Here is a 27,114-nt window from a genome sequence, read left to right on the forward strand (position 1 = left end):
TTGTCTTGCAGAGCTTGCAGCACTCTCAAATTTCTGTTCACACTGTACTCAACATGTCCTCCTGGTGTCCCCTCATCTGATGCTCTCTTAAATACTGTCGAGTCATGTCCAGCCTAAAATGCAACGTGCAGGCGAGATGCTGCAACACTGGACTAAAAACAGAGGTCAGAGGATGAAGGTGCATTTCATCTGCTAGATTCTTGGTGTTATTTTTTTACTTGAATTGTCATCCAGTTTGGTTTCACAATATCAATCTGACTTCAAGCATATTTATCAATCTATGAAGTCTGCCTAAATGCTGGGTGTGAACCAAGGAAAAAATTGATTTAAATGAAACTTATCATTTCTGATTTTAAAAAGTGATCAAGCGTTAAGCTAAATTGTGCCCTGGTCTTGTTGTTAAACAAAACATGCAGTTTCAGCGCAATTTTATGTCGGACATCACACTAAGATATTACTTGGGTACTGTCTTCATCTTTTAGCATTTATGTATGTATGTATAATTTTGAATTTCTCAAACACAAATAAATGACAACTTGTACACCTAATTCTTGTTTTCCCTTTGAATGTCACTGTCAAGATGACATTCATGCTCAAAATAAGTGTCTGTTAATTTCTTGACCAGAGCCAACAGTCAGCATCGGGTTCAGACTATCGGTTTCACCTCCACTATTAAGATCAAATGAACCTTAAGCGAGTAGTCACTGACATTGAGCTGTGTGTGAAACTTGATTTTGTCAGCAGGTGAACACTGTTCTGTTCGGAGAGGAGAGAGACGTGAATCAGCAGTCGCAGCTGCCAAGATGACTGACAAAGTCACTTTACTAATGGGGCAACGGGAGCTGAAGCTCGGCACTCGTGTCAAATCAGATTAATGTGTTCAGATAGCTGTGGAGGGAATCAGCTCAACCTGGAGACACAATGTAACAGATCAAGATCATAACTACAGTGATGGGGATAGGTAAAAATACGTTCTCTTAATACTGTCGCTGTCCTGAAGGGAACGCTTGACCGGACAGTTGCTCATCCTGTCAACACGGCGTCCAGCAGCATTAGGAAATCCAAATCCGCTGACAAGTCTGAGCTGTTTTGGCAGTTTGAAAAAGACTCTGCACAGTACCTAAAGGTGTGTTGAATGTTTTTGTCTATTGCTTTCTGTTGCAACTCCATCATTTTATCAATATTACAGAATTTCTCCCTTCCAGCTGAATTTTTTTTTATTAATATATATGCCTTACCTCTGTGGTTGATTGCAGCAGTTATGAAATACTGTGCAGTCAGAGGCACGAGAGCAGTGGACCTGTTGGCAGCTTAAATCATCCCTGACAGCTTCCTGATTACAGAGTGCATCAGCTCAGGCACAGATATCCCTGACAAACACATCTCTGCCTCTCACCTCTTCACCCCAGAACCTCTATCAGAACCAAAATGCTCAAGTTCAAAGTAAATGTCTTTGAAAGGGACTGGTTTGGGGATTTCTTTTATTTCATAAATTGATGGGAAAAGATTGTTTAGAGCACTGAGGCTTCAACTGAGGCCTGTGACAAATAAGCACAATATATCAACAAACTAAAAGCAATTTTCAGAATTCAGTCCAATTGTTGTCCACACTTATCTTGTCGGTTTGAGTTTAGAGAAGCATTTATCAGATTACAAGTTCCCCGGTCGCATTACAGTGAGTCAGCAGTGTATGAAACAATCCCATCTGCTGTAACGCCTGCTCCTTCTTATTGTCATGCACAATTCAGCCCCACTAATGTGGATTCACTTTGGAGCATATTGGTTTTTTGTGAGACTCTGAGCCGGCAGTGAGAAGCTGCACACGAGAAAAGAAGGAAGAACAAGCTTAGACACTTTTGAGACTCACATTGATTGGATTATGCATCTGAAGATCATATCTGAGAATTTAAAGAACGCAGCAGCCCAAGATGATTTGACACACATGAACAGTCTCATGTGTCAGCAATTAGTCAGAACTGTAACCTGGCGACACCATTCATGGTTTAATTAGAAGCACTGGACCATGAAAAAGCTGAGAGCTGGAGCTTCTTTATTGTGCTTACGTTATGAAAAGTGTTCTATCAGTCGGTAATACAGAAATGTCAAAGGTTCAATTAAGCTTTCATTTTGCCTCTCAGCTTTTATTAAACCATACTGGATATGCTGATTATTTTACTCGGTATTCCTCATTTCTGGAATGGGATACATAATGGCATCCTTAGAGAACTATAAAACTCAAATGGATCAAAATTAGGTGTTTGATTGATCCCACTGACGTTGTCTCATTGCCTCCCAACCCGCATGAACCGTTCCTCAAAGACGATAACAACATTTTAATCATCACTATTCTGTCGCTATCCCAGAGATGTTGACTCGTACTTCGATGCTTTTTTTTTCTCTTCTCCTTCCTCTCCCTTTCCTGTGGGCTAATCTCTTGCTATTCATAAGATCATCAACTCCCAGTGATAAAAGCAACCAGTAGGACTCCAAACCAGTGCCAGACTGACTGCCAGTGGCTGAGATCATCTAGCTCCATTTTAGTAAACTCTGTTTATTTTACTCCATACTCAGTGTGATTTCTGTGATGAATGAATGATTTAACAAAAAACATGAATTCACTATTACATTTTAAAGAACCAGTTCCCTCCAACTTGAAGATTTTCAAACAAATATGAACAAATGACTCTAAATTTAAGTCTTTGATTGATTCTATTAACTTTTTAAGTGCTTTACTGCATCCGCAAGTGACCCTGCATAACCTGTCTGTTAAAGAGTATCGAGTGAATAATTAGTCATATTATCTCTCTGGCTCATTACCTCCTGATGACTGTGGTCACTGGTGGGACAGTTTTCAAGCAATGGTAAAAATCTGGTCGACTATAACAGAAACAGTGACAGGGGAGATTGTGATGAGCAAATTCATTAGTTTGACAAGCTGTAAATGTAAATACACTGTATGTAATGCAAAACCTTTCATGTGTTTAGAACGTAGCTGAGTCAAAGTTTCAATTTGAATAATCTGAAGTAGAAATTGACAAACTAGAATTTCAAATTATCCCATTTACTGCAGAAATTTATGTTTCTCTCTTGGTATATAGCATATTTAATCATTTTTTTTATTATGTCATATGTTATAACAGTTATAACGGAAGAAAGGTTCACTAAAGAGCAGCTGTGAATATTCATAATACCTATTGATTTTAACATTCTCTGGCCTTTTCAACTGACATTTCATAGTGAAATAAAGTACAGGCTTTGTTGTGACATTTTGCAAATATTACAGCTCCCTGGAGGAGGGATTTCCACTTTCTTTGATTAAATTCAAGGGTTCAGCATGAGAAGACTTCCAATCTTTGTTCACATTGTCCAAGCTTCAGCACCTCATTTTCATTGCATTCATAACCTTCCAACGCCATTGATGTTTTCTCTAATGAATCTAAACTTGCCATTTACTTACCACTGAAAGGTCGGTGATGTGTCAGCAGTCTTCTGATTGAGCTCAAACTTTGAGAGTTGGAAGACAGAGGGCTGCCAATTTAAATTTAAGATGATCCATACTGCAGTATTGGTCTTTTATTTATGGGACACTGCTCTGACACCCCTACTGTATATTACTAAATTGTTTCCAGTGTCCTCCAGACCTTAACGGTTAAAGAGGTAATTAAATTATATAAAAGAGGTGTTGGTTTGGAGGACTAAGATTGCCTACCCTTGGTTCGAATATTTTCTTTTTGCAATGTTTTGTAAGTAGAATGTAGAGAAAAGCTAATAGGTGGTGTGAAATGGGACAATTAATGAAGTAGAGGGAGATGGATACAGATGATCTACTGTGGTAACAGTATCAAAGTGTTTAAATCAAACTGGGAAAATATGCTATTTATTCTTCTGAACTACTCCCAGGCTTTGCAAAGCTTTTAGGTCAAAAACTCTTTTGTTGTAGCTCTCAAAGAGTTGTGTTTGCATGGGTTTCACTCATTTCCCCAAGATAATTTTTCTAAATCTTTCAGTATCCCTCAAGAAATCCCACAAATACTAAAAACCCTCTCTTTTCCCTCAAAAGCCACTGCCCACCATGGGCCTTTCTGGGATACTCTTTGCCTTTGATAGGATTAGAGTTGTGTGTTTCACCAGATAAAACGAATGGAGTGCATAAAGTGCAAAGGCTGCGTTTACAGGCAAGACTTCACCAGAATAAAAAAGCTGGAAATATCAATTGAAGCCAGAGAAGTGAGGAAAGATCGATTTTTAGCTTGTCCCCTGACGATGTAAATGAGAGGGAGGGAGAAATTACATAAATCAGTCACGCAGAAAGATTTTGTTATGGTGTCAATGTTAATCACTTTTCAGTCAGTTTTTCCCACAACGCTAATATTCCAAGACAATCTGGACACTTAATGTAATTAAATGAGATGAAAGGCTATTTCATTAAGATATGATGAAATATGTGGATTTATATACTCTCGAATTAACGCTCTTTAATAGGATGGAAGATTTACTCAAGGATGCTGTGGTTTGCAGTTTCTCTCTCCTGCTTCCATTAGGATCTTGTCCAGAAGTGCCTGCAGCCTGACCTGTCGATTATTCAAACTAAACATTAACGTTTGTTCAAAGTAATCACGAGGTTCTCTCAGGAAATAAGACTGAAGGAATTAAAACTTTGAAATATTCCTGTCCTTCTTGTCCTTGATTTGCTCTACTTGTCGCACGATTGACGAACTTGTCTCATTACTACACTGACAAAGTAAACACAGATTTTGGAACACCACTTGCTTTTCTTAGGGCAGCTCTCTGTTCCTGTAGAGCTCTTTGCACTAATGAAAATATGTCATGTTGGCCTGGACCAAGATGGATTGAAAGAATGCAGCCTTCGAGGAGATCTCTGGCGCTCCTTCGCTTGAGAGAAGAGATTACACACTGCCAGTCTAATGAGAGCAGGCACGTCGCTGCCAGAAAAAGATCCAGAGATGTGATGGATGCCACTGGAACACAAGCTCCAGGCAGCGCTCTACCTGGATAAGCTGTTTGTTGTGGCTACAATTTGCTGATGGGATCGTGGCAACTGGAGACAGTATCTCAGTGTGACTCCCAGTCTTTTTAATAACTTCAAACCGGAACAAATCAAAGCATTGGAGGAAAACTGCGAAACAGGGTGGAGGTACTTTCAATTGTCAGCTTGATGGCGCGGCACGTGACTGAAATCAGCATTTTCCTTTCTAAGTCCTTGTCATTCTATTACATTTCCCACCACTGTTACTCAGCGCCTGTCTCCCAGAGAAAGTTAGGATTTGGCTGCTGACTACGGCACATTGGCTCAGACGGTCCTCCGCCTGACAGGATTTGCCAGAAATGAGTTCCTCTACTCCCGTAAAAACTTTTCAAATCAATAGTGAGTGCATATTATCTGCTGTCAGCCTTGAACATCCGTTAAAAATGAAGATGTTTTGCAGACCCGCACTGCATATAAATTTGCCCTAACTAACAGAACAGGAAGGCTTTGAAAGCTGCATGGTTACTGTAGTTTTAACATCTTGCAGTTTCATAAACTATTGGTTGTTTACAAATAAATTAATTGCAGCACAAACAAAAAATACTGAATAGTTTTACTAAAGTTGATCTTATCTTGTGTTAGAAAGTCTGACTTTGAGTGAGCAAATATGTTTAAAATGCGCTGAATGAAGACAGATGACTAAATGTAATGGGATACAGGTTCGCTGACAGGGGGTCACACCTGGGTCTATTGTCCCAACTAGGCCCTCATGCTAACAAATTTTAAAAATGCAAGCCTAATATTTAGGTTATATAAAACCTCCCCTATTTTTTTTAATAGTCACTGCAATAGTCAGGAATAACCCCATACACCCCTGAATCCCAAACAGAAAAGGATTTGGTCACCAACTCGACTTCTGATCTTTGAGTTTATGAAGTCGCTCTTGTAGAATTTAAAATAAAAGAGACACAAATGTGCAGTTTTCACCAACACTGTAAGCTGCAGTTACAGTCTCTACAGTTGGACCTCTCTCATCTTTTCAATATTAAGGCTGATGAACTCTGACCCTACGTGGTCCAGAATCATAAAAGTATTGCTGTGACTTCCATTAGAAAGTAATTTTCATTGTAATTCTGTGGTATCATCTGTGCATAGCTGAGCCATGACAAACCCCAGTGACACGTATGGCAATTTTCCACATTAATCGCCAAGATAATGAGAAGACAGGCCTATTGACCAGCAGTCCAATAAGACATGAGGGCAGAACATACAAATCAAAGTTGTCTTGCCTCATATTGACTGGGCTGTCCACAGGAAAAGAAATCCATTTGCCAGGTGACCAGAGAATGAGGTGTGGGAGTAGATCAGGAAGTCACATATTCTGCTTAGTGCCCCCAGTTAGATTAAAAGTAAATGTGTTTTCGAAAAAGTTTGAAAAAATAAAACATTTTATGTCCTAGTCCTTGGTTTTATGTTTGAACAAAAATATGTTTTCACTTTTATTTTAAGACTTGTGCAACTCGTTAAGGCTCGGAAATCTAGCTTAATCCACTTCAAGAGATCCAAAGTGGTCACTTCCAGACCAGTACTCATCTCTCATATATTTTCCCATTAGGACTTGGCAACACAAGTAAGTTAAGAGTGAACTGATCTTAGAGCACTAACAACTTCTGCTGTTTTCTGTCAATTTTTCTTACATCAAAAATAAAAGATGCTGATTCACAGAAGCAAATCTATACAGCATAAAGAGAAAGTTTATTGTTACTTTGGTACATTGTGAAAAATCACAGTTACTGCACAGTTACTGAATGTGCACTAGGTTGCCAAGTGAACATTTTCACAAGCAATCAATAACATACAATTTTCCAGAAAGTAGCTGCTGTTTGATGATGTAGGTTTTCCCATACGATGGAAGTACTTAAGTGGTTGTTTTAACTTTTCGGAAACCTGATGCAGAGGATATGTGTGACTGCGGAAGAAAACACGCTTTTAAAGCAAAGGTTTATGTCCTTACACTATAGTTGTGTAATGTTTTTAAAAATATTACTACTATATGCAATTTTCCCGTTCTGTCCAACATAAATAAATTTCAAGACAAAGACGCTCACTTGAAGTATTACGTATTTTGTGGTCAGGTTTCTGCTCCAGTTTGATAGGTTAAGAAAATTGATAAGAAATGGACCAGGAGTGTCCCCTACTGGTTGAAGTTGTAATCATCTTGCTGGTATTTGACCAACAGTGTTATTCTAAGGAAAGAGCAGCTCTTTAGATTTCATCTTATAAAATTTAAAAATTACAATCGGATCTTTCATTATAAGTAAAGTCAAATCAAGATAATTTGGCTAGCACAATTCAGCAAGGGGACAAATCAAAATGCTTTACACAACAAAAACATGACAGCAAGAAACATTAGATCAAGGAAATTCAAGGAAAGTGATATAAGTGTGGAAAATGGAGTACAATTAAAGATGTTCCAGCTTTTATAAATTGAAGACAACTCTGAATAAATGTGTTTTAGACTTAATTTAAAGGAACTCATTGTTTTAGCATACTTTCAGTTTTGGAAGTTTGTTCCAGGTTAGAGAAGAAAAAATTCTGAAACGCGCTTCTTGTTCTGATTCTGGGGAAGCAAAATCAGAACAAGAATGGAGGGGCAATGGAGGAATCTCACATGATTCCTCTATTGCCCACACTTTTAGTTTGATGTTGTAACCTTACAGGCTTTCCTCTGCAGAATGGACCTTATGTCTAACCATATTTAATAGTTACTAGGAGAAATAAAACCAAAATTTCCACTGGAACATAACAGAACTTAGATATATTTTTAAAATCAATCTGAGCAAGGGGATTCTTGTAGCAAATGTTAATTGTGACCACTCTTCAGATGTTGAACAAAGCAATTTGACTCTGGTTCTGGATTCAAAGCCCAAATAATTACCTTATTGCCATACATAGGAGTTTGAAAAAGGGTTTTTTTTTTTTTTTTCTGACAGTAACTAATTGTCAGCACATTAGTTACTGGTGCTCTGTTGACACTAAAGGTGCTTCTTGCTGCCAATATTTCACACTCGAACTGCGTCGCCATATAAAAGCACCATTGTTAGGTTTACCTAGCAACTGCTGAGGTAATTCGTTTTTATTTTTTTTTTTATTTAAAGACCAACAGATACCCACTCATCTCCACGACATTTGACGAACGATTTACCACTCAGCGAGTGTTCGTGAACTCGTGGGACTCAGGGAGATGGAGGAAGAAGGTGGTGCGGACAAACCAGCTGTGTGATAGCCAGCGGGCGGAGGGGGTGTGTCTGCGTTATCATCCTCCTCAGAGTCCGGGGTGGGAGACGACACGCTGGAGCTCCTGCTGCAGCTGCAGTGACGAGGCGAGGGCAGTGAAAACCACGGAGGCTCCACCGCCTGTAAGCCTCTCTGTTGTCATGAGTGTCTGTCGCGTTTCTGTCACACGTCTTGTGATTGTAACGCTGTTTGTTTCCCTCGTGGCCTTTGGAGATAACAGTGCGTGTGCGCTTATGTACAACCCTCTGGGCGCTAACTTACTGAGACATCTGATCTACAGGAGGCCTGACTGTGAAGAGCCCACTTATTCTCTTACAAAACAGGAGACCCCTGGTTTTGCTGGACTTCATGTTGATCAATCATTCAAACTGTGCTGTAGACCAGCATTTTACAAAATGAATTGATCTTTAATTGGCACAATCTGTAATTTGTGTGTGTTTGTGTTTGTGTTGGGGGCAGATTGCAACAAAATCTACTGCTGGAAAGTAGTTTTTTTTTCTCTCTCTTTAAAATGTATGGAATGCATTTACAGTATATGTTGCACAACAGAGCTGATGAGGCCAGGTCAAATCCTCTCTGACCCAAACAGCTCCTCTTGTTATTGAACCATGCGTCAGACTGGTCACCAGTTTGGTCACATGCTGGTGTTTGATCACATCTGATTCCTCTACCAGCATGCAAACTAACGATTCCGTCCGTCCCAATGGCATTGAAAATAGCAGCCCCAAGTTGATGAAAAAGTGTTTGGTTTAGTTTAGTTGGTTGATGTCAGAAGTACAGATATTTTCATTCTCTTCACTCTCACTTTTGGTGAGTGTTGACGCATTGGAGTATGTTTGGTTCAACTTTGCTGCATAACCGAGTGCATTTGTTTTGTTTGTGTGTGTGTGCAACTTTTCTTTTCAACAACTTTTGTGCTGGAAAAGTAAACTCGCTTTTCAACAAGACAATAGCAACTGTCAAGAAAACTTGATATAATGGGGAAAAAAAAGTCTACCAACCCAATTTTCTCTAGTTTATGGTGCTAAGTTGTATTTATCTGAAAACCCTCTTGGCATCAGAAAAAGATGAATGAAACGTAATGGAATAAAACAGCAACAAGTTTCTTGTCTCTTCTGTTTTTTACATTTCGTTATTTAAGGCACAAACATGATGGCTAATTGATTGATAGACCGATCCCTGACCTCCTCCATCAAAAGAAGATGCTGTTTTCATGGAGAAACCTCGCACTGACTCTGCCTCCAACTCATCTCTTCAAAGGAAAGATACAATTGTGCTCTAAGCTTATGAGGGCTCTTACTGTCTGGCAGCTGTGCGCTGTCCTGTAAGTACTGCCTCTATAATAGAACACAATAAAGTGCCGTTTAATACCTTAAAAATCTTTTATTGTTCCTCGTAAGTTTAACTTGGAGCAACTATGTGCAGTAATGTCCAACCATTATACAAATTTCTAGCATCTGACTGTATTTCCTGTTTAAAAAGAGTCAAGCAGTGAAGTGAAGACGCCCCTGCATAGGCCGAGCTATGGGCTGCGGGGGGAGCAGGACCGACGCTCTGGAGCCTCGCTACCTGGAGAGCTGGACCAAAGAGACCGAGTCAACCTGGCTGACGAGCACGGACACCGACATCCCCCTGTCGTCAATCCAGAGCATCCCTTCAGAAAACTCTGAAGCCGGCTTTACGTCTGAGAAAACAATGAGTCCCGGTAAGACGACTGGCTGACTGCTCATTTATTCACCTGAAAGGAGTGTATGCAGAGAGGGGAAAAGCTCCCAGAGTGGACTGTGAGCAGTTGGCCCTTTAATTACACGTTTGAATATCTTCTGGGATATGACAAAGAAGACCTGGTACTGTCAACCACTTAGTGGTTTTGCAGATGGAGCCTCACATTAAGCTTTTAAAATCCATCAATGCAGGATTTTATCAGGCTGTTATTCTTTTTTTCATCTTGTCTTTTGCACTGAAGAGTGAGCCTTTTTTTTAAAGCAGAGGAAAGATGAATCGGTATAAAAGAGGAAATTAGGCAGCATCAAAAGCCACTGTGCTCCAACAGGACTTTGCTCTCATGGCAACCGACGCAGCTGGTGTTGAATGAAGGAGCCTTGATGTAACTGTGAAGACGAAATGAGTTCCAGATTCAAAACAAAGACACAGAAAAACATGCAGAGAATTTCAAAAATCAATCAGTTATGGTTAAACACATGCTGCTTCTAAAATGAGGCTATACATTTATTTGCACCACGCAGCTCAAAAGGCGACTTTTATGTTCTTTTTAGGTCTTTTGTTTAAATAGATGGATAGGAAAAACTGTCAAATTGTGAAAAAATGTTAAGCAAATGGCTTTTATATCAACCAACTCTTCCCATGTGTAAACCCTCCCACACACTGTGACATTGCAAATAATAACAGACGAATTGGAAATAAATTAAGCAGTTCATGCTAATAGTGGTGGTTAATAAGGCTCAGGAATATTTTTAGCTGATAATTGAAGAGGGAAATGTATAATATTCAAAACAAATAAGATGGATGATAGACTGAAGTAAATAGATCTTTCATATTTTTGTCTATGATCATTTTGTCAGAATGGATTCTACAGCTCAGTGCAGTTGATACTATTCACTATCAGGTTTTGTATGTTTTTTGTTTGTTTGTGTTTTTAATAACCACACTTACTTGTTTTGGAAATAGTTTAACAAAGAGTATCAATCAGGGTGAGTTTTTTATTTGGCTGCCTGCCCAGGGCAGCAAGCCATGAGAAGGTGCAATGTTACCCAAAAGTAGATAAATAAAGGTTACCATTTGTTCCCTAAATGAATTTTCCAAGGTCATTTGTTTGGGTAGGAAAGTGTGTATTTGCTGGATCATCAGAAAGAGGACACCAACTCTGACTTTGAAGTCTGTTCCTAATTTTGATTCTGCTACATAGATTAGTGTTGCTTTGCTTGATGCCGTTTATGTGCAAATATTTTGCTGTGTGGTTCCTTGACATCTTTGAATCTACTACACATTATTTTAAAACGAGTTGAATGTCGCACCATTATAAAATGATTCTTGTTGCCTGCTTCTGACCCTCTGTGGAAAAAATAAAATTAAAGGATGCTGGTTCCTTGTTGTTTCCAGAGCCGTGAAATTATTGTCTCCCCTAATTTCACATAAATCATTCATTTAATAAAAACAATTTATGATGTAACTGAATACATCTTGAAGTTGTTAAAACTGTGTCGCATTACAACCTCAAAGTATTATGAAAGTGTGAATAATTTAATGACTTGACACAAATCTTTTGTCTGGTTTACATTGAATGTTGCCTGATGACCCATTTGTGTATTTTCTTCGATAAAGTTCCAGATTTCTTTGAAGATGGCCTCCCTCCTCCCGCTCAGGCCTACCTGAAGGTTTGCTCAGCTGTGTCAGAGGCCAGTCTGAACGACGTGAAGCCCAGCAGCCCGCCCTCTGTGCTGGCCTCTCCACAGCAGGACAAGATGTCGCCTTCATCAGGCACCACAGTGCAGCGCAGAAGTGTTTTACACACTGAAGAAATTGTAAGGCTGGCTGGTTAAATTTTGCAACATGAGAAAATACTATCGCTGATATTTGATTGTAATTATTCAAGCATTTAAATACAATTCAGGGAATTTTGAAAGCAGTTTAAAAACATTCAGCATGCTTTTTCATGTTTGTTAACAGTCATTATTTTGCAGACAAAATGGCAAGACAACAGAATGTCGACCAAGCAAGTGACCATCACCGTGACCCAGAGCATCCACCAGGTGGACAAGAATGGGAAAGTCAAGAAATCGCTTACAACTTATGAGGTTATGAAACCAGTGGAGACTTTGAACCAGGTGACCACATGAAAAGTCTTGAGTGTAAGACCCTAGAAGGAGTCCTGCAAAGATCTAATAATAAAAAGAAATTGCATGTAATAATAAAAAGAAATTGCATGTGAATCCACTAAACATGCCTTATTGGAGATACTTTGATAGTCTGATGGATACACAAGACTCAATTCAGATTTTGATAATTGTGCGTGCAGTTTCATGTGTTTCATGTAATTTGGCATCTTAGAAAGACGTGTGTGTAAAGTATTCAATTGGACCATAAAAACACAAGAGATTTAAATAATTTTACAGAACAACTGAGTTGCAGAAGAGAAAGTGATAAAAATCACTTTTGGGATGCTTCTGTAGAAAGTAAATATTTAAAACTGTTTTTGTTCATGTTGCTGAGCATAAAATAAGTGTAAAAATCTATAGTCCTCCATAGGGCATAATGATGACTCAGCTTACTGCGTCGTGTTGCTTTCACATTAGTGTTCACTTTCTATCTGATGACTTCTGCTCTTTAATAAAATTTAAAAAGGTTATTCTCACATAAGAATAACCGACTTTTGGTTTGCTGTCATTCATTTGATCCTTCACAGCTCTGACAAAATGGTTGAGGTCTGGATTTTGAGGAATTACAATGGATGGACAAGTTTGAGCTCTTTCTAGTTTTATGTTTAGCTGCATTGTCCTGGTGGAGTATTAACCTCCACCAGTCTCATGTCTTCTGGTATCACTAACAGGTCTTCTTCCAGCAGTGTCCTGTATTTAGTCCATCTATCATCCATCTTCCTATCGACACTGAGCAGCTGTCATCTTCCTGCTGACAGAAAGCATTTCTCACCATATTATTCTGCCATGACAATGTTGCACCACAAGTTGGTGTGTTCAAAGTGTTGTGCAATGTTCGTTTTCTACAACTCAATTTTGGTCTGACTAGAACAAAGGCTTTTACACATCTGAAATGTCAGTCATAAAAATGTGATTTATTTGTGCTGCAAATCAAGTAAAAACAACAGGTCAGGAAGTTACATCTTAAAGTCATTTTCAAAACTTAAGAAAAGAATAATTATTACAAAAAAAAAGTAAATGGTCTTCCCTGCTGACATAAAATTATTAGTGACATGATCCTAGCGATTTCTTTTTTTTATTACAATTTGACACTTCCATAAATCAGGCGTACTCATCATGTGTGGCTTTTAAAGAGAATCCATCATCTCATCCAATCAAGTTTAAGCGGTGGATTAGTGCTGAGGGTCAGCTTGATGTTAAAGGTTTGTGGATCTGATCTTGTTGATCATATTGGATCCGTCGTGATCTGAATAATGGCTCCTCCTTCTTAAGCCACTGCTCCACATTGAATTCTGAGAAAAAGAAATTGATTTCTCTCTGAGCCGACTCTGAAGAATCTGAAAAAACAAAACAAAAATAATAATAGTGAAAAATACATTAAAATAATTTGAAATGTTTACATTTTTTAAAATTTCTAAAGAAAAAAAACATATTTTTGAATTGGAATAATTCAAAAACACTTTTTTTTTTATCCCAAAGGGAAATAAAATGTTGTAACATCTTACCGCTGTTAAACCCAAATTTTCCCACTGTGAGATAATGAAAGATATTTCTATTCTATTTGATTCCTTATAAATAAAAATGATTCTACTAATAGTGAAACAGTAAGGTCCAATTTAAAGTAAGACAGTGACAAAAATGGTTGTCTTTTTATGCAGTATATGTACTGTAAACTTTGGTTGTAATTAAATCTACTGGTATCACAACTGGACCTGAGAAATTTCACTGAACTGATGGGAGACATTGTAACTCTTCATTTCCTGACTCCCAGGATCTACTATTTGTAATATTTTAATCAGCCAGAATGAGGAATGCCCAGAACATTTCTGACCGGAGCCATGAGTTGTGTTTCTGGTGTCTGTGAGGCCAAAGCGAGCCCTGATGCAGGCAGGAGATGTGTATCTGGCTTGAAAGACTTTGGTTGGTCCCATCAGGTCCCTCCAGTGACGAATGGCATCCTCTCGAGCTAAAATGTAGGCTCTCATCGGACCACTGGGGTAAAATTCATATAAACATTACTAATCATTAGGTGATCCATAAAAAACACTATTTTCACAAACCTAGACTTACCTTGACATGAACTCGACAAGTCTTTGATAGAAGAATCGCTCTGGGAATGAAACATAGAATGTAAATATGTTTGTTGTTGAAATGTAAAACCCCAAAATTGATTTTTTCTACATTTGTCAAATATAGAAAGATTCGCATAGGTGCACACAGGCCATGTGATGTATCTACTAGAATAAGAAGCTTATTGATTTTTAATTACATGGAGAAACTAAAATAAAAATGTACTCTATTACATAAAGCCATAAAATTGTTAAATATTGTCCACTATCACTTCCACCTCTTCTTCTTCTTCTGGCAATTAAGAGTTCGTCGCACTGCTGGTGTGAAGTCAGCTTTAATGAAACTCTTTAAAGACGTTCTTATTACAGCTTCAGTTTCCCTGACACCAACACCACCGTCGAACTAAAACACAACGTAAACTTAGTGAGATGGTGTCAAGAATACAATATCGATATAAAAATAACATAAAACATATAAACATACCTCGCTGGCTAACCCTTCCTTTTGAGGTAGAAATGAGGTCATTCAGTAAATTCTTACACTTAAATCATGTTTCTTCATTTGCTTGCCAACGCGATGCTGTTATATCGCAAGCGTCTCTGGTAACCTGGTAACCAGACGCTTCTACATCTACTTCCTACCTTAAACCTTCAAAATAAGAGTCTTAACAAAAAACTATAAATAATACAAAATAAAATCTGTAAATTAAAACTTTGGCAGTAAAACTCCCACCAAATCACAAACCTATGGTGATTTCAAATAACATACAACATTAAATAGGAATATATTTACATTTTAACATTTACTCTTCCAGTAACAACACAGTTTTATGAACTGGTCTATCAAGATACACTGGCTTGACAGTCCTTTTTCCATCCTTATCCAAGGTCGAGTCACTTAGTAACAGCTTCACCTTCCTGATCCTTCCATCTGCGCTTGTATATACTTCTGTTACTCTTGCCAGTTTCCACTTGTTCCTTGGAGAATTGTCCTCTTGAAGAATAACAATGTCGTTTACCTTTGCATTCCTCTTGTTTCTTTGCCAGATTTGTCTCTGTTGAAGATTAAGAAGGTATTCTTTCTTCCACCTTGTCCAGAATTTATTAGCTAAAAACTGAACTTGGCGCCACCTCTTTCTCAGGTACAAGTCCTGGCTTACAAATTCACCAGGAGGAGGCAGAATAACACTGGACTTCATCATGAGAATATGATTTGGTGTGAGAGGCTCTGAACTTGGATCACTTAGGTTTTCTACTGTTAGCGGCCTGCTATTCACAATAGCCATCACCTCATACAGAAACGTTCTGAGGGAAGAACTATCGAGTCTCTTATAAGTTTTATCCAGAATAGCAGTTAAAACGCTTCTGACAGTCCTAATCTGCCTCTCCCAAACACCTCCCATGTGACTTGAGGATGGGGTGTTCAGAACAAACTCACATCCATATTGTTTCAACTGTTCTTTGTCACAGTCCTTCAGTGCATTCAAAAACTCTCCCTTAGCACCGACAAAATTTGTTCCTTGGTCACATCTGATTTGTCTTACATGTCCACGAATAGAAATAAAACAACGCAATGCATTAATAAAAGCATCAGTAGTAAGGTCATCTAACATTTCAATATGTATTGCCCTGGAACACATACATGTAAACAAAAGACCATATCTTTTTAGTTCTTTTCTGCCTTCTTTTACATAAAAAGGTCCAAAACAGTCAACACCACAGTAAGAGAATGGGGGGGTTGTTTCCATTCTGTCCTCTGGTAGATCTGACATCTGTTGATCTTGTGTATGCCTCCTGTACTTTCTGCAGGTTGTGCACTTGTAGATGTGTGAAGCAACTGCACTGCTGCATCCTGTGATCCACAGTCCATTGGAACGCAGCTCGTTGACAGTAATTCCTCTTCCTTGATGCTGCATCTTTTCATGGAAGTGTTTAATCAGTAAAGATGACACATTACTTGATTTGGGAATAATGGCAGGATGTTTGATGTATGGGTGCAGACTTGCTCTTGTTAAACGTCCTCCCACCCTGAGTACTCCTTGCTCATCAACAAATGGGTTTAAGCTATGCAGCCTGTGTGTCTTATCCTTGAGTTGGATGTCTTTTCCTTGGGTTAAGTCCTTGATTTCCTTACTGAAGGTGTTTTCTTGTGCAAGTTTTATTATGAATAGTTCTGCTTCTCGTCTGTCCTCAACACATGTGTTTCCACCTTTTGCTTGTGTGTCTCCTTTAAAATCTCTCACAAATTTCCTTAGACGAGCAATAGCTTTAACAGCTCTTCTCCAGTCAGAAAATTTATTGAGACGATCAAGTATTGTTCTCCTTTCTTGTACTTCTGTTTTGAGCACATGTACTGTTTTTAGCTCTCGATCATTAGGAAAAACTTCAACAACCTTGTCAGTTTCGATGGGTAACTCACTTTGCCACAAAAACTCTGGTCCTTTAAACCAGTTAGATTTGAGTAGCTGTTGGACACTTAGTCCTCTTGATGCATGGTCTGCAGGATTATTTTCAGATGGTACATGATGCCACTGATGTGGATCTGTGAGTGACCTTATCCTTTGAATCCTATTTGCCACAAACACATGAAATCTTTTGGCATCATTGTTCACATATCCTAACACCACTTTGGAATCTGTCCAGAAATATTCTTGAAGATTGCTGATTTCCAGTTCACTTTTTAGCATTACACTTGTTCTTGCTGCAACTACTGCAGCTGTCAATTCAAGTCTAGGGACAGTAGTGACTTTGGTTGGGGCAACACGTGCCTTTCCCATGACTAGTGCACAATGAACATCCCCTTTGGATGTGACTGTTCTTAAATAGCTACATTGTCCATAGCCTGTCAAACTGGCATCTGAAAAACTGTGTAAATCACACTGTGTGATATCTGTGTTTTCAGGTAGCATACATCTTTGGATTCTCACCTTTGACAAGTTTTGAAGATCTAGGAGCCAGGATTCCCACTCTCTGTAGAGCTGATCTGAAAGAGGCTCGTCCCATCCGACTTTCTCTTGACATAACTGTTGTAGGATTTGTTTTCCTTTTAGAATGAAGGGTGCCACAAATCCCAGTGGATCATACACTGATGCTACTGTGCACAGGATTCCTCTTCTTGTCATTGGGTGCTCTTTGACTTTTATTCTAAATTGAAACTCATCAGAAGAGATGCACCACTGAACACCAAGTGCTCTTTCCATCAGTGGCTCTCCAAGTGCTAGATCCAAATCTTTAATACTGTCAGCACACTCCTCTCTGGGCAGTGATTTTAACACATTTTCACTGTTTGATACAAACTTGTGTAATCTTAGTTTAGCTGTGTTACACAGCTCTCTTGCTTCTTTGACTAGTTTTATTGCTTCTGCTTCTGATGTAACACTTACAAGTCCATCATCTACATAAAAGTTTCTTTGAATGAACTTTACTGTGTCTGGAGAGAACTTTCCCTCACCTTGTGTGGCTAGATGTTTTAAACCAAAATTGGCACAACCAGGTGAAGAAGCTGCACCAAACAGGTGAACTTTCATGCGAAAGACCGAGGGGGGAACACTTAAATCACCATGCTCCCACCATAAGAAGCGTAAATAATCCTGGTCTTGAGGTGTTACATGGAACTGATGAAACATACGCTCCACATCGCACATTACAGCCACTGAGCCTTTCCTGAACCTACAGAGTACTCCCACCAAAGTGTTTGTGAGGTCAGGCCCTGTAAGCAGGTGTTCATTCAGCGAAGTGTCCTGATATTGTGCAGAGCAGTCAAAAACAACACGGATCTTGCCAGGCTTTTGAGGGTGGTATACCCCATGATGGGGAATATACCAGGCAGGGGAATTACAGATTTCCTTCTCCGGTATTTTCTCTGCATCACCACATGCAATAATGTCCTCCATGAACCTTGCATAATCTGAGTAGTACCTTTGATCCCTTATGAATCTGCGTTTGAGATTGCTTAAACGTTGCATTGCACTTGACATGTTGTTGGGAAGATTTGGTCTGTCACTTTTGAAAGGCAGAGGCATTTCATAATGTCCATCTTGCTTTTGTTTGATTCCTTCTTGCAGCTTTCTTAGGAAGCAGACATCTTCTTGTGAAATGCTTGTTTCTTCCACTGCTCTCTCTGTAAAATCTAATTCAAGTGCTTTGATTACATCTGGACCTGTTACTTCTTTCATCTGTGTCTTGCAGATGTAATGAACTTTATTCTTTAGCTTTGTGGTTGGCTCAGTCTCTGGTATTACTTGCTTTACAGTGATGCGATGACTTACTCCAATTACATCGCTGCCTGCATCACACAAATCACAGTAACTTATGATGCTCCAACCCAAATCTGTTTTCTGGGCATAAGGCTGGTTTTCTTCACCACATATGACTTCTCTGGGCATTAAAGCTTGTGTGCAATTATAGCCTAACAGGAGTCCTATCTCACAGTCCAATAGTGGAGCAATGTGTTCAGTGAGATGTTCCAAATGTGGCCATGACCTTGCTGTGTCTGGAGTAGGAATATGGCTACGATTGACAGGTATAAAATCACGTGTGTAAGCAACTGGCACAGTGAGTTTCTTTTTGGAAAACAATCCTCTTATTTGCAGAGCTTCAAGTTTTGTACATGCTACAGTTGTTTTCTTGGATGACATTGTAGATAATTTGAGTTTAACCTGGGTTTTAGCTGTGTCCAGGTTGTTTGCTACTTCATTGAGAATAAAAGACGAATCACTCTGTGTGTCCAGCAGAGCATAGGTAAGTATTTCTTTGTGTGGCTCATTTTGTGTGGATACATAGACAGGTACTATTGCAGATGTCTGTGTGTTTCTACTTTCATGAGTCACTCTGTTAGATGTACTTTCATTAACTTTCGTTGTTTCTTGTGATTGTGTTACCTGTTCCTGGGTTTCCTTCCCTTCAGCTACTTCTTGTTCTTTAGGTTGTTCTTTCTTTGTCTCGTGTCTTTGTCTTTCTTCGTGCAGACATGTGGGATGTTGTTTTGAGCATGTGTTGCATGTCATCCGATTGCTGCAGTTCTTGGAGAAGTGACCACTGTTTAAACAGCCAAAACATAGTTTTTCACCTTGAATGAACTTGACTCTCTCAGTGACTGGTTTCTCAGTGAACTTACGACATTTGTGTAAGCTGTGTCCTGCTCTTTTACAAAATACACAAGAGATCATGCTTCTTTCTCTGGAGTTAGTTGTGAAGATGTTCGCTGTATTTTGCTTCTTATGAATGGGTGTAAGTAGAGACTTGGTCTTTGGTTTGTCAAAGTCACTTTGTCTTATAGCTTCATATGATGTAATGGGATTACATGCAATACTTGCCTCCATTGACAGGAATGTTACAAAGTAACTGAAACGTGGGAACTGTCTGTGCTCTAACTGATACTCTGTAGCCTTTCGGTTCCATCTGTTGCTTAACCAGTCTGGCAGTTTAGCAGCAAGTCTTTGATTCTCTATTGCATCATTGAGGATGTTCAGGTTCTCATTGGTAATCATTGCAGATTGACAGCTTTGTAAGAAATCCACAAACTTTCTTAACTCTGCACTGTTTTTACCTTGGAGCTTTGGCCATGTGTGCAACTTGTCCCTAAAGGCTTTTGCAATAACAAAAGGCTCTCCATAACGATCATTGAGCATATTCCATGCTGCCATATAAGAATCTTCAGAGCCAATCAGAAAATAGCCTTCTAAGGCTTCTTTAACACTCCCATCTACATACTTCTGTAAGAAAAATATCTTTTCTGCAATGGGAATGTTCTTTCTCTCTATTAGAGTCTGAAACGATGCCTTCCAATGTTTAAACTTAAGTGGATCCCCACTAAATATTGAAGGCTCTGGAATTGGTAGCCTGTTAGCTGACATAGCTTCTGCCAAAACTTTTACAAGCTCACCTGTGCTCTCGTGAACGACATTTAACTGTGGTGGTTGATTGGCAGTGTTCTTCATCTCAGTTACCTGTATGTTTGCAGGATTCGGAGTGATTCTTTCTTGCTTTACTAAAAAGTAGTCTTCTTCATAAACTTGTAATTTTGCCTTTGCTGCATTGAGTCCTTTCAGATTTTCCAGTCTTTCAATTTCTCTTTTTAAGTCCTCAACTGATCTTTTCCTTGCAGCACTTTCTTCTTGTTGTCTCTTTATCACAGCCGCCTTCTCCTTTTCTCTTTTTAACTTGCGTTCTGTTTCCTCTCTTTCCTCTTGATGGCGTTGTGACATCGCAGCAGCTTCTTGTTCTGCAGTTCTGAGTTTGTCTTCTTCTTCTATGGTTTGGATTTTTTCTCTAAATTTCTCTTGTTCAGCCATTATCTTAAGCACAGCCTTTGTGGCTTCATACTCTGCTGCAGCTTCTTGTCTTTTGACAGAGGAGCCATTAGAGATAACTGTACTGGGTTTAAAATGACTATGAACTGAGACACTACTTGAGCTAGAAGATGTAAATATAGAACTGGCATCAGGCCAAACAATCTCCTCCTTATTTGTTCCCTCAACATGGCACTGGATGTTTTGCAAAACTAACTTAGTCACTGATGTACATTTGTCTAATTTGGAACGCATATCATGAGGTGATCCATCTATTGCTCTGTATTGATCATAAATATCATTAAGAGCGGCTAGTTCTCTTTGCACAATGTCCATGTGACCTTCAAGAATGTCAAATGGATCTCCTCTGATAACAGATTTTTTAGCAACTTTAATTAATGCTTTCCATCTGTCATAGGTACTTTCAAAGTGACGCTGCAGCCCCTTTAGTTTTTCTTTATGAAATTCTTTTCCTTTTTCCGTTAACATGCCAGATCTTTCACTTCTACATAGCTTTTCTTGCCCAGGTTGCTCTAAAGAGGTTCCATCTACTTGCTCTGCTTCGGCTGCTTGTTCTGCACTGGCAACTTCTATTTCTGTTTCATTTGTTTCCAACATTTTACTTTACTTGAAATGTTATGGACTTCTTAATTGGTCAAAATTTCCTTTTAACTTAAATTAACTCTGAGCTTCGTTGCATTACTTCCATTCTCGTTACTTTGTTGCGCTCTTGTTGTCAGGCTTCACACAGTTCCTTGTTGTTACTTCTTCCTTGTGTCACTTTCCAAACATGAACTTAAATGTCTGGCTTCTGGACGTCTTTATGAAGAAGCAACCGTTGAACGTGTGTCCGTTAATATTTTCAACTGACCAATCTTGATGCCCGTTAATATTTTCAACTGGCCGATCTTTGTGCCCGTTAACATTTGCAACTGACCGGTCATCGATGCGACAATGGGAAAATTATGCAGCTCTGAGTTCAACTATCGCTTCCACCTCTTCTTCTTTTTGGCAATTAAGAGTTCGTCGCACTGCCGGTGTGAAGTCAGCTTTCATGAAACTCTTTAAAGTCGTTCTTATTACAACTTCAGTTTCCCTGACACCAACACCACCGTCGAACTAAAACACAACGTAAACTTAGTGAGATGGTGTCAAGAATACAATATCGATATAAAAATAACATAAAACATATAAACATACCTCGCTGGCTAACCCTTCCTTTTGAGGTAGAAATGAGGTCATTCAGTAAATTCTTACACTTAAATCATGTTTCTTCATTTGCTTGCCAACGCGATGCTGTTATATCGCAAGCGTCTCTGGTAACCTGGTAACCAGACGCTTCTACATCTACTTCCTACCTTAAACCTTCAAAATAAGAGTCTTAACAAAAAACTATAAATAATACAAAATAAAATCTGTAAATTAAAACTTTGGCAGTAAAAGTCCACACCTGAATGTTCAGCATAAAACCTCTCCGAATCTTTCCTTTTCCACACCAGGTCTTTGCATCTGACAATTACAAAGTCGTTATCCAGAATTGTCTGGTGAATAGCCTGAAAGAAAACGATACAAGAAGCGTTTCAATTTTGCCTGTACTGCTAAATGTTTTGGATAAATGTAAGCACATGCTGCTGTTCACACGCTACCTTGCAATGCATACATTCCCGTTAAATCTTATAGCATTTTTCACATTATAGTCACAAACATTACAGTAATTAAGACCAAAACCCAGTGTGATATAATTATAATGTAGAAAAGGTGTTTAAAAAAACATCTAAAAGTGTGCTGCTGTTGATCTGTATTCAGCCCCTGAGTCAACACTTGGTAAAGCCTTTTGCACATGTAGGTAAATATAAACTCGAGTCCAACTGGACTACATGTGAAAGACAGCTAAGACCCTGTTTAATCAAAGTACAACATTTTGGACAATTTCTGAATGAGATACAAGTAAAATGCGTGAAAATGAAAGAAGCTTACCTCTGCTATTAAAGGATGGGCAATAGCATCGGGCTTGATGACCGCCAGGGTGAGCTGTAGCGCTTTGGACAGGCGGCCAGTCGTCTGCAACATGACCACGGTTACCAGGAAACCTTTTGAAAATAATATATTTACCAGAATAAGATATTATTTACGAAAACATGTGCGTAAAGTTTTTGGTAATACTGACCTTTTCTGTCAGTTGTCCATCAAAAACTTTTAACGGTTTTAACGGCTGCCATTGTCGCCGTTTTACTCAAAGCAATTTCCTAGTGAGAGAAAACAATAAACATAAATCGTCGGTTTAATTGACAACTATGAGCTGTACATATGAAAAAACCTCTAAATGACAAGCCGGTAATAAAATATGACTAAATGTTAAATGCAACTCCATCTCTGTGAGTTCCGCTTACAAAAACAGTCCCCTGAAACGGAACTCTGCAAAGAAGTGTTCCGCCTTCAGACGATAAATTAAAAAGCTAAAACTTTATTGACAGAGTCTATCGTTACATGAAATAAAAACAACTCGATATATATATATATATATAAAAAACATAGTAAAGATAAAATGAAAAATGTATATACATAACAAAAATATCTAAACTACATTTACAATTTAAAGGGATAAGTCATACATTGTCGTTACTATTATATCTGTAAATTTCATATTGGACATTATGTTAATATACATTAGTATTATTTATGCAGAACCAATGTTGGTAAAAGCAGAACCAACATAATGTTACAACTTTCTGTTACCATCTATCAAAATATTGAATTGCTGATAAGATTATATTTTTATTTTATTCCACATTATTTATTTTTATTATATATTTATAATGTTTAGATGTCTGATTTGGTGCAAAATTGTCTACTCCTTCTGACTTTTTTTTTTGTCAAAAAATAAAAGTATTTTTCAACATTTAAGCAGCTGAAAGTCTACAAGGGACCACTGACACGCTGACAACAAGCAGGAACTGGAGCTTCAGAGATTTTTGTGTGTGGTAGATCAGTCAGTGTGAGTTACAAACACATTCTAGAAATGCAAAATGGCCACACCCTGAAAAGCAGAGTGTGCAGTGTTTATGTGTGTGTGTAGAAAGAAGAAATGTGTCCAGCATAGGTTTCTCCCACCTGCCCGTGTCATGTGTCATGTGACTTTGGGGTGAATCCACAGCTGCCACCTCCATGAGGAGAATATAGAGGCAAAGAGAGAAGACTGTGGGGTTAAAGAGTTCACTTTTTTGTAATATGCTTGTATGTATTAAAAGCTCTTGTTAGTTTAATATGCCAATCTTAGTTGTTTTTTTTTAAAGAGTACTGAGAGCGATTCAATTAATACCATGATGACCATTGTTCTTTATGAGCATAGTATGGTAAGAATTGCAGATGAAAAAATAACAGGTTGGATAGAAAATATGGACATCACAAACATCCAGCAACTCAAAGACAAAACTGTTAGTGTAATCATTTGGTGAAATACATCTATAATTTTTGAAGAAAGAATATACCCATATACTTTTCTTGTGGCTAAATTTTAAAAAAATGAAAAAAAAATTAGATGAGGGGGGGGGGGAGAATAACTGATTTAATAGCATCTTTGGTTAATGAGACATGCAACAAGCAAAACCTAATGTTTCGGATATATGGTTTCCAGATCCTCTTTCTACAATTTTTAAAAAATCTTTTTAATAATATTTGTCAGTAATTTTGTTGTTGAGCAATAAAGCCAACTTTACATTTTTGATTACAAAACGAAGCATATATTTTCTCGTCAACTGGCTGCTGGAGATAGGCACCAGCCCTCCACTGATAAGCAGGTATGGACTATGAAAGGATTGATGGATGCTCTTAATAATTCTTTCAACTTGACAGTTTGGTGCAGCATAGGTACAACTATACATGTGCTTCTATTTGTATTATTTGTATTATGGCCCTATTCTACATTTTCAAACTTTTCTTATTTACTTTTTCTTTCATATGTCAAAGACACAAAATTTCAAACAAAGAAAGGTAACAGATGTTTAAAAACATAAATGAAAGATAGTCATTTTAACTAAACTGACAAGATACTATTAATGAAAAGCTACTTTCTTGTTGGGACGGCAGCTCGTATGAAAAGAGTGTCCACTGGTAATTCCAGTTGACTTGTGCTTCACACATCATCCGTTGAGTCAACTCATCTACTGCTGTCTGACTACAGTAAAGCTCATCTCTGTTTTACCTCTGTGTCACTGCTGCTGCTGCTGGTGCTGCTGGCTCTTGCAGTTGTCGATCCTGTTTAATGGGCGTTGGGGCAACTGCCTGAGACACAACCCCCACCGGCACTCGGATGTTAACGTTTTGTTCATTCTTTCAACAAGATCCACAGAAAATGGTAATGTAAAAACATTGCTCATAAAAATAAAACGTAGTCAACTAATTTACAGACATAATTATTTAACCAGTTTGTGTACCCATTCCCCTCTGACCTTTGACATCAACAAGGAATTACTTCTTTTTTTTTTGCTTCATAACTGCTGCTTACTGCATATTTTCTCTTTTTTGGACTACGAGGTGCAAATCTAGGAGATGGTTTTGCATAAAAATTCCAGACTTTAAACCACTTACCATACCTGTCTGATAATTTTTGATGTTGAATTTCATAAATTTTGATGTTTAGATTCCTAATTGTATTGAATTTGTGCTATGTGGCTGACTGAGTCATTGTGTGCATTAACAAGAATTAAACCAATGTATCTAATAGGAATGAGTGTACATTTATATTACAATAATGTAATGGACCCTGAGATGACAAATACATAAATAAAATGAAGTTATGATGCAAAAATATTTTTGCTTCAAAAGTTTTAAATTTGCTATGTTGTGCAATGTACTGATACTGATTGTGATGAAAAATGTCAGCATACCAACTTCAACAGCACAGTTGAGTCAGAGTTCATTTGTCTCTTTAAAGATGACTTTTGTTCTAGTGTGACCTGTGAACAGTATTGTACACCGCTGCAGCTCACCTGCCACCCCGTGACCTTTACAGCAGAGTCATTAAGGAGTCAGAGGCCTTTGAAGCCTTTTTAACTGTTTAGCCAGTGAGAAAAGTCAGGAATGTGTTTCCTGTTTTCACACTTTCAGAGGTTTTAGTGACTGGCTAAATCTTGGTCAGGCAACCTCATTGAAAACATCCCTTAGTCCCATATAATTGGACATTTGTTTTGTATCCCTTAATTTGTTATTTTATAATGACAACATTGACTTGAACTATTTTCTATTTTATTCTTTAAAATGCCAAAATTGGCACAAAGCATTACAAGTATGTCTGGTAACATTGTTTTCACCATGTAAATCAGACATTATGATCAAATTGTTACTCAGCACTTCAGTACTTCAGTAGCATTTTTATAAAATCTCCCTATATTCTTACTTAAGAACTGTCTGGAGGCTGCTTATGTTATTGTATTACTTGGGTAAAAAATATATTAAAGTAAAGATACTTTTACTTGAGTATAGTTTATCTACCCATTCAGTGGTCTGTCTTTGTTCAGCCCTGTATCTCTTGCGTAAAACTTTACAACAATTTCTCTTTGTCCCCCTGCATGAGTCTTGTGACGTAGACGTTCTTCACCTCTCTGTCACCTGTTCTTTCTATTCGCATAAATGCCGCTGACCTTTGACCTTTCTGCCTCGCCACGTGGGACTGCTCTGCCTTCGACAGCTGTGTCAACCTCAAGCCGGGCAACTGCTGCGCCAAGGGAAGGACAACAGAGTGGCATTAATGGCAAACCACGTAATGAGTCAGCAACAATTGCTGTTTTATCGTCATCAGGATCGGCCATCTCACATTTACTTTTGGTTCTTTATTACACTCCGATGTATTTTTGTCTGGTAAAACTCTATTAAACCCTCGTTTTCTTCTTACTTCTAGACACACTCCGTTCATGCCACGTTATTCTCTCATTTAAAGTGATTCCTTTCTCCTGCATGTGGAGTTTCCTGTTAGAAAACAAGGTTAATCCCAAGCATGCATGGTGTCAGCTGCCAGTTTATTTATACCAGTGTAAATGAACAAACCGCTCCATGACCAATGAGTTTCACTCCTACCTGCCGTCCTCTGGGACATTATTTCCTCATGCCAAGAAGAGTTTGTTGTGACCTCCCCAGAAGCGATGGGACGTTGGCAGAGAGGCAGACGGGCATGACAGAAGGCGAATAAAGTGATTAGCAAATGGGGGCCCCAGTATGTGAGCAGAGGTTTAAAATAACCCCTCTGCCCAATTTGAAGTGAGAATGAAGGGCTGTGATGTGTGTGTCCCAAGTTGGTTTAATTGTTTCACTGGGAAATGATCACTAGAGTTCAATAAATAATACATCTGGGAGTACAGATGGAAAAAAATAGTGTGATAGTTTAAGGTGAGCTCTTTAGCATGATGGTTAACACATGATAATGGGAAACAGATGCTTAAATACAAGTCCAGTGAGCCCATATTAAAAAAATCAGCTGTCCCCAATAAGATCAACAAGAGGGCTGTCTTTGCCGATACCACTCAACAACAGAAGCCATCTGATATTCCTAGCACCCAGATAATAAAAGCAGTGCACATAGT

The 27,114-nt window shown here is 38.4% G+C and overlaps 2 protein-coding genes across 5 annotated transcripts; one reads left to right on the plus strand and one right to left on the minus strand.

Annotated features, from left to right (window-relative positions):
- Positions 1-8,153: 8,153 nt before the first annotated feature.
- baalcb (BAALC binder of MAP3K1 and KLF4 b) lies at positions 8,154-12,202 on the plus strand. 2 transcript variants are annotated; one of them, XM_055020080.1, is made up of 5 exons: positions 8,154-8,406; positions 9,426-9,608; positions 9,767-9,989; positions 11,627-11,826; positions 11,986-12,202. In XM_055020080.1, the coding sequence occupies exons 3-5, from the start codon at positions 9,809-9,811 to the stop codon at positions 12,139-12,141; spliced, it is 537 nt and encodes a 178-aa protein (XP_054876055.1). In that variant the 5' UTR covers positions 8,154-8,406; positions 9,426-9,608; positions 9,767-9,808; the 3' UTR covers positions 12,142-12,202. The 2 variants fall into 2 exon arrangements, with proteins under 2 accessions (XP_054876055.1, XP_054876056.1); XM_055020081.1 differs by having other exon boundaries at positions 9,545-9,608.
- An 871-nt stretch (positions 12,203-13,073) lies between these two features.
- Positions 13,074-26,725, minus strand: nme6 (NME/NM23 nucleoside diphosphate kinase 6). 3 transcript variants are annotated; one of them, XM_055020078.1, is made up of 8 exons: positions 26,179-26,225; positions 24,741-24,868; positions 22,707-22,785; positions 22,517-22,629; positions 21,990-22,092; positions 14,251-14,290; positions 14,012-14,172; positions 13,074-13,517 (listed from the first exon to the last, which is right to left on the minus strand). In XM_055020078.1, the coding sequence occupies exons 4-8, from the start codon at positions 22,607-22,609 to the stop codon at positions 13,366-13,368; spliced, it is 549 nt and encodes a 182-aa protein (XP_054876053.1). In that variant the 5' UTR covers positions 22,610-22,629; positions 22,707-22,785; positions 24,741-24,868; positions 26,179-26,225; the 3' UTR covers positions 13,074-13,365. The 3 variants fall into 3 exon arrangements, with proteins under 3 accessions (XP_054876053.1, XP_054876052.1, XP_054876054.1); XM_055020077.1 differs by lacking the exons at positions 24,741-24,868; positions 26,179-26,225 and adding an exon at positions 26,612-26,725; XM_055020079.1 differs by lacking the exons at positions 24,741-24,868; positions 26,179-26,225 and adding an exon at positions 22,930-22,993.
- Between the last annotated feature and the right edge of the window lie 389 nt (positions 26,726-27,114).

Source organism: Poeciliopsis prolifica, unplaced genomic scaffold, assembly GCF_027474105.1.
Source record: "Poeciliopsis prolifica strain line A6 unplaced genomic scaffold, Auburn_PproV2 SCAFFOLD065, whole genome shotgun sequence".
In the NCBI taxonomy this organism is placed as follows: Eukaryota; Metazoa; Chordata; class Actinopteri; order Cyprinodontiformes; family Poeciliidae; genus Poeciliopsis; species Poeciliopsis prolifica.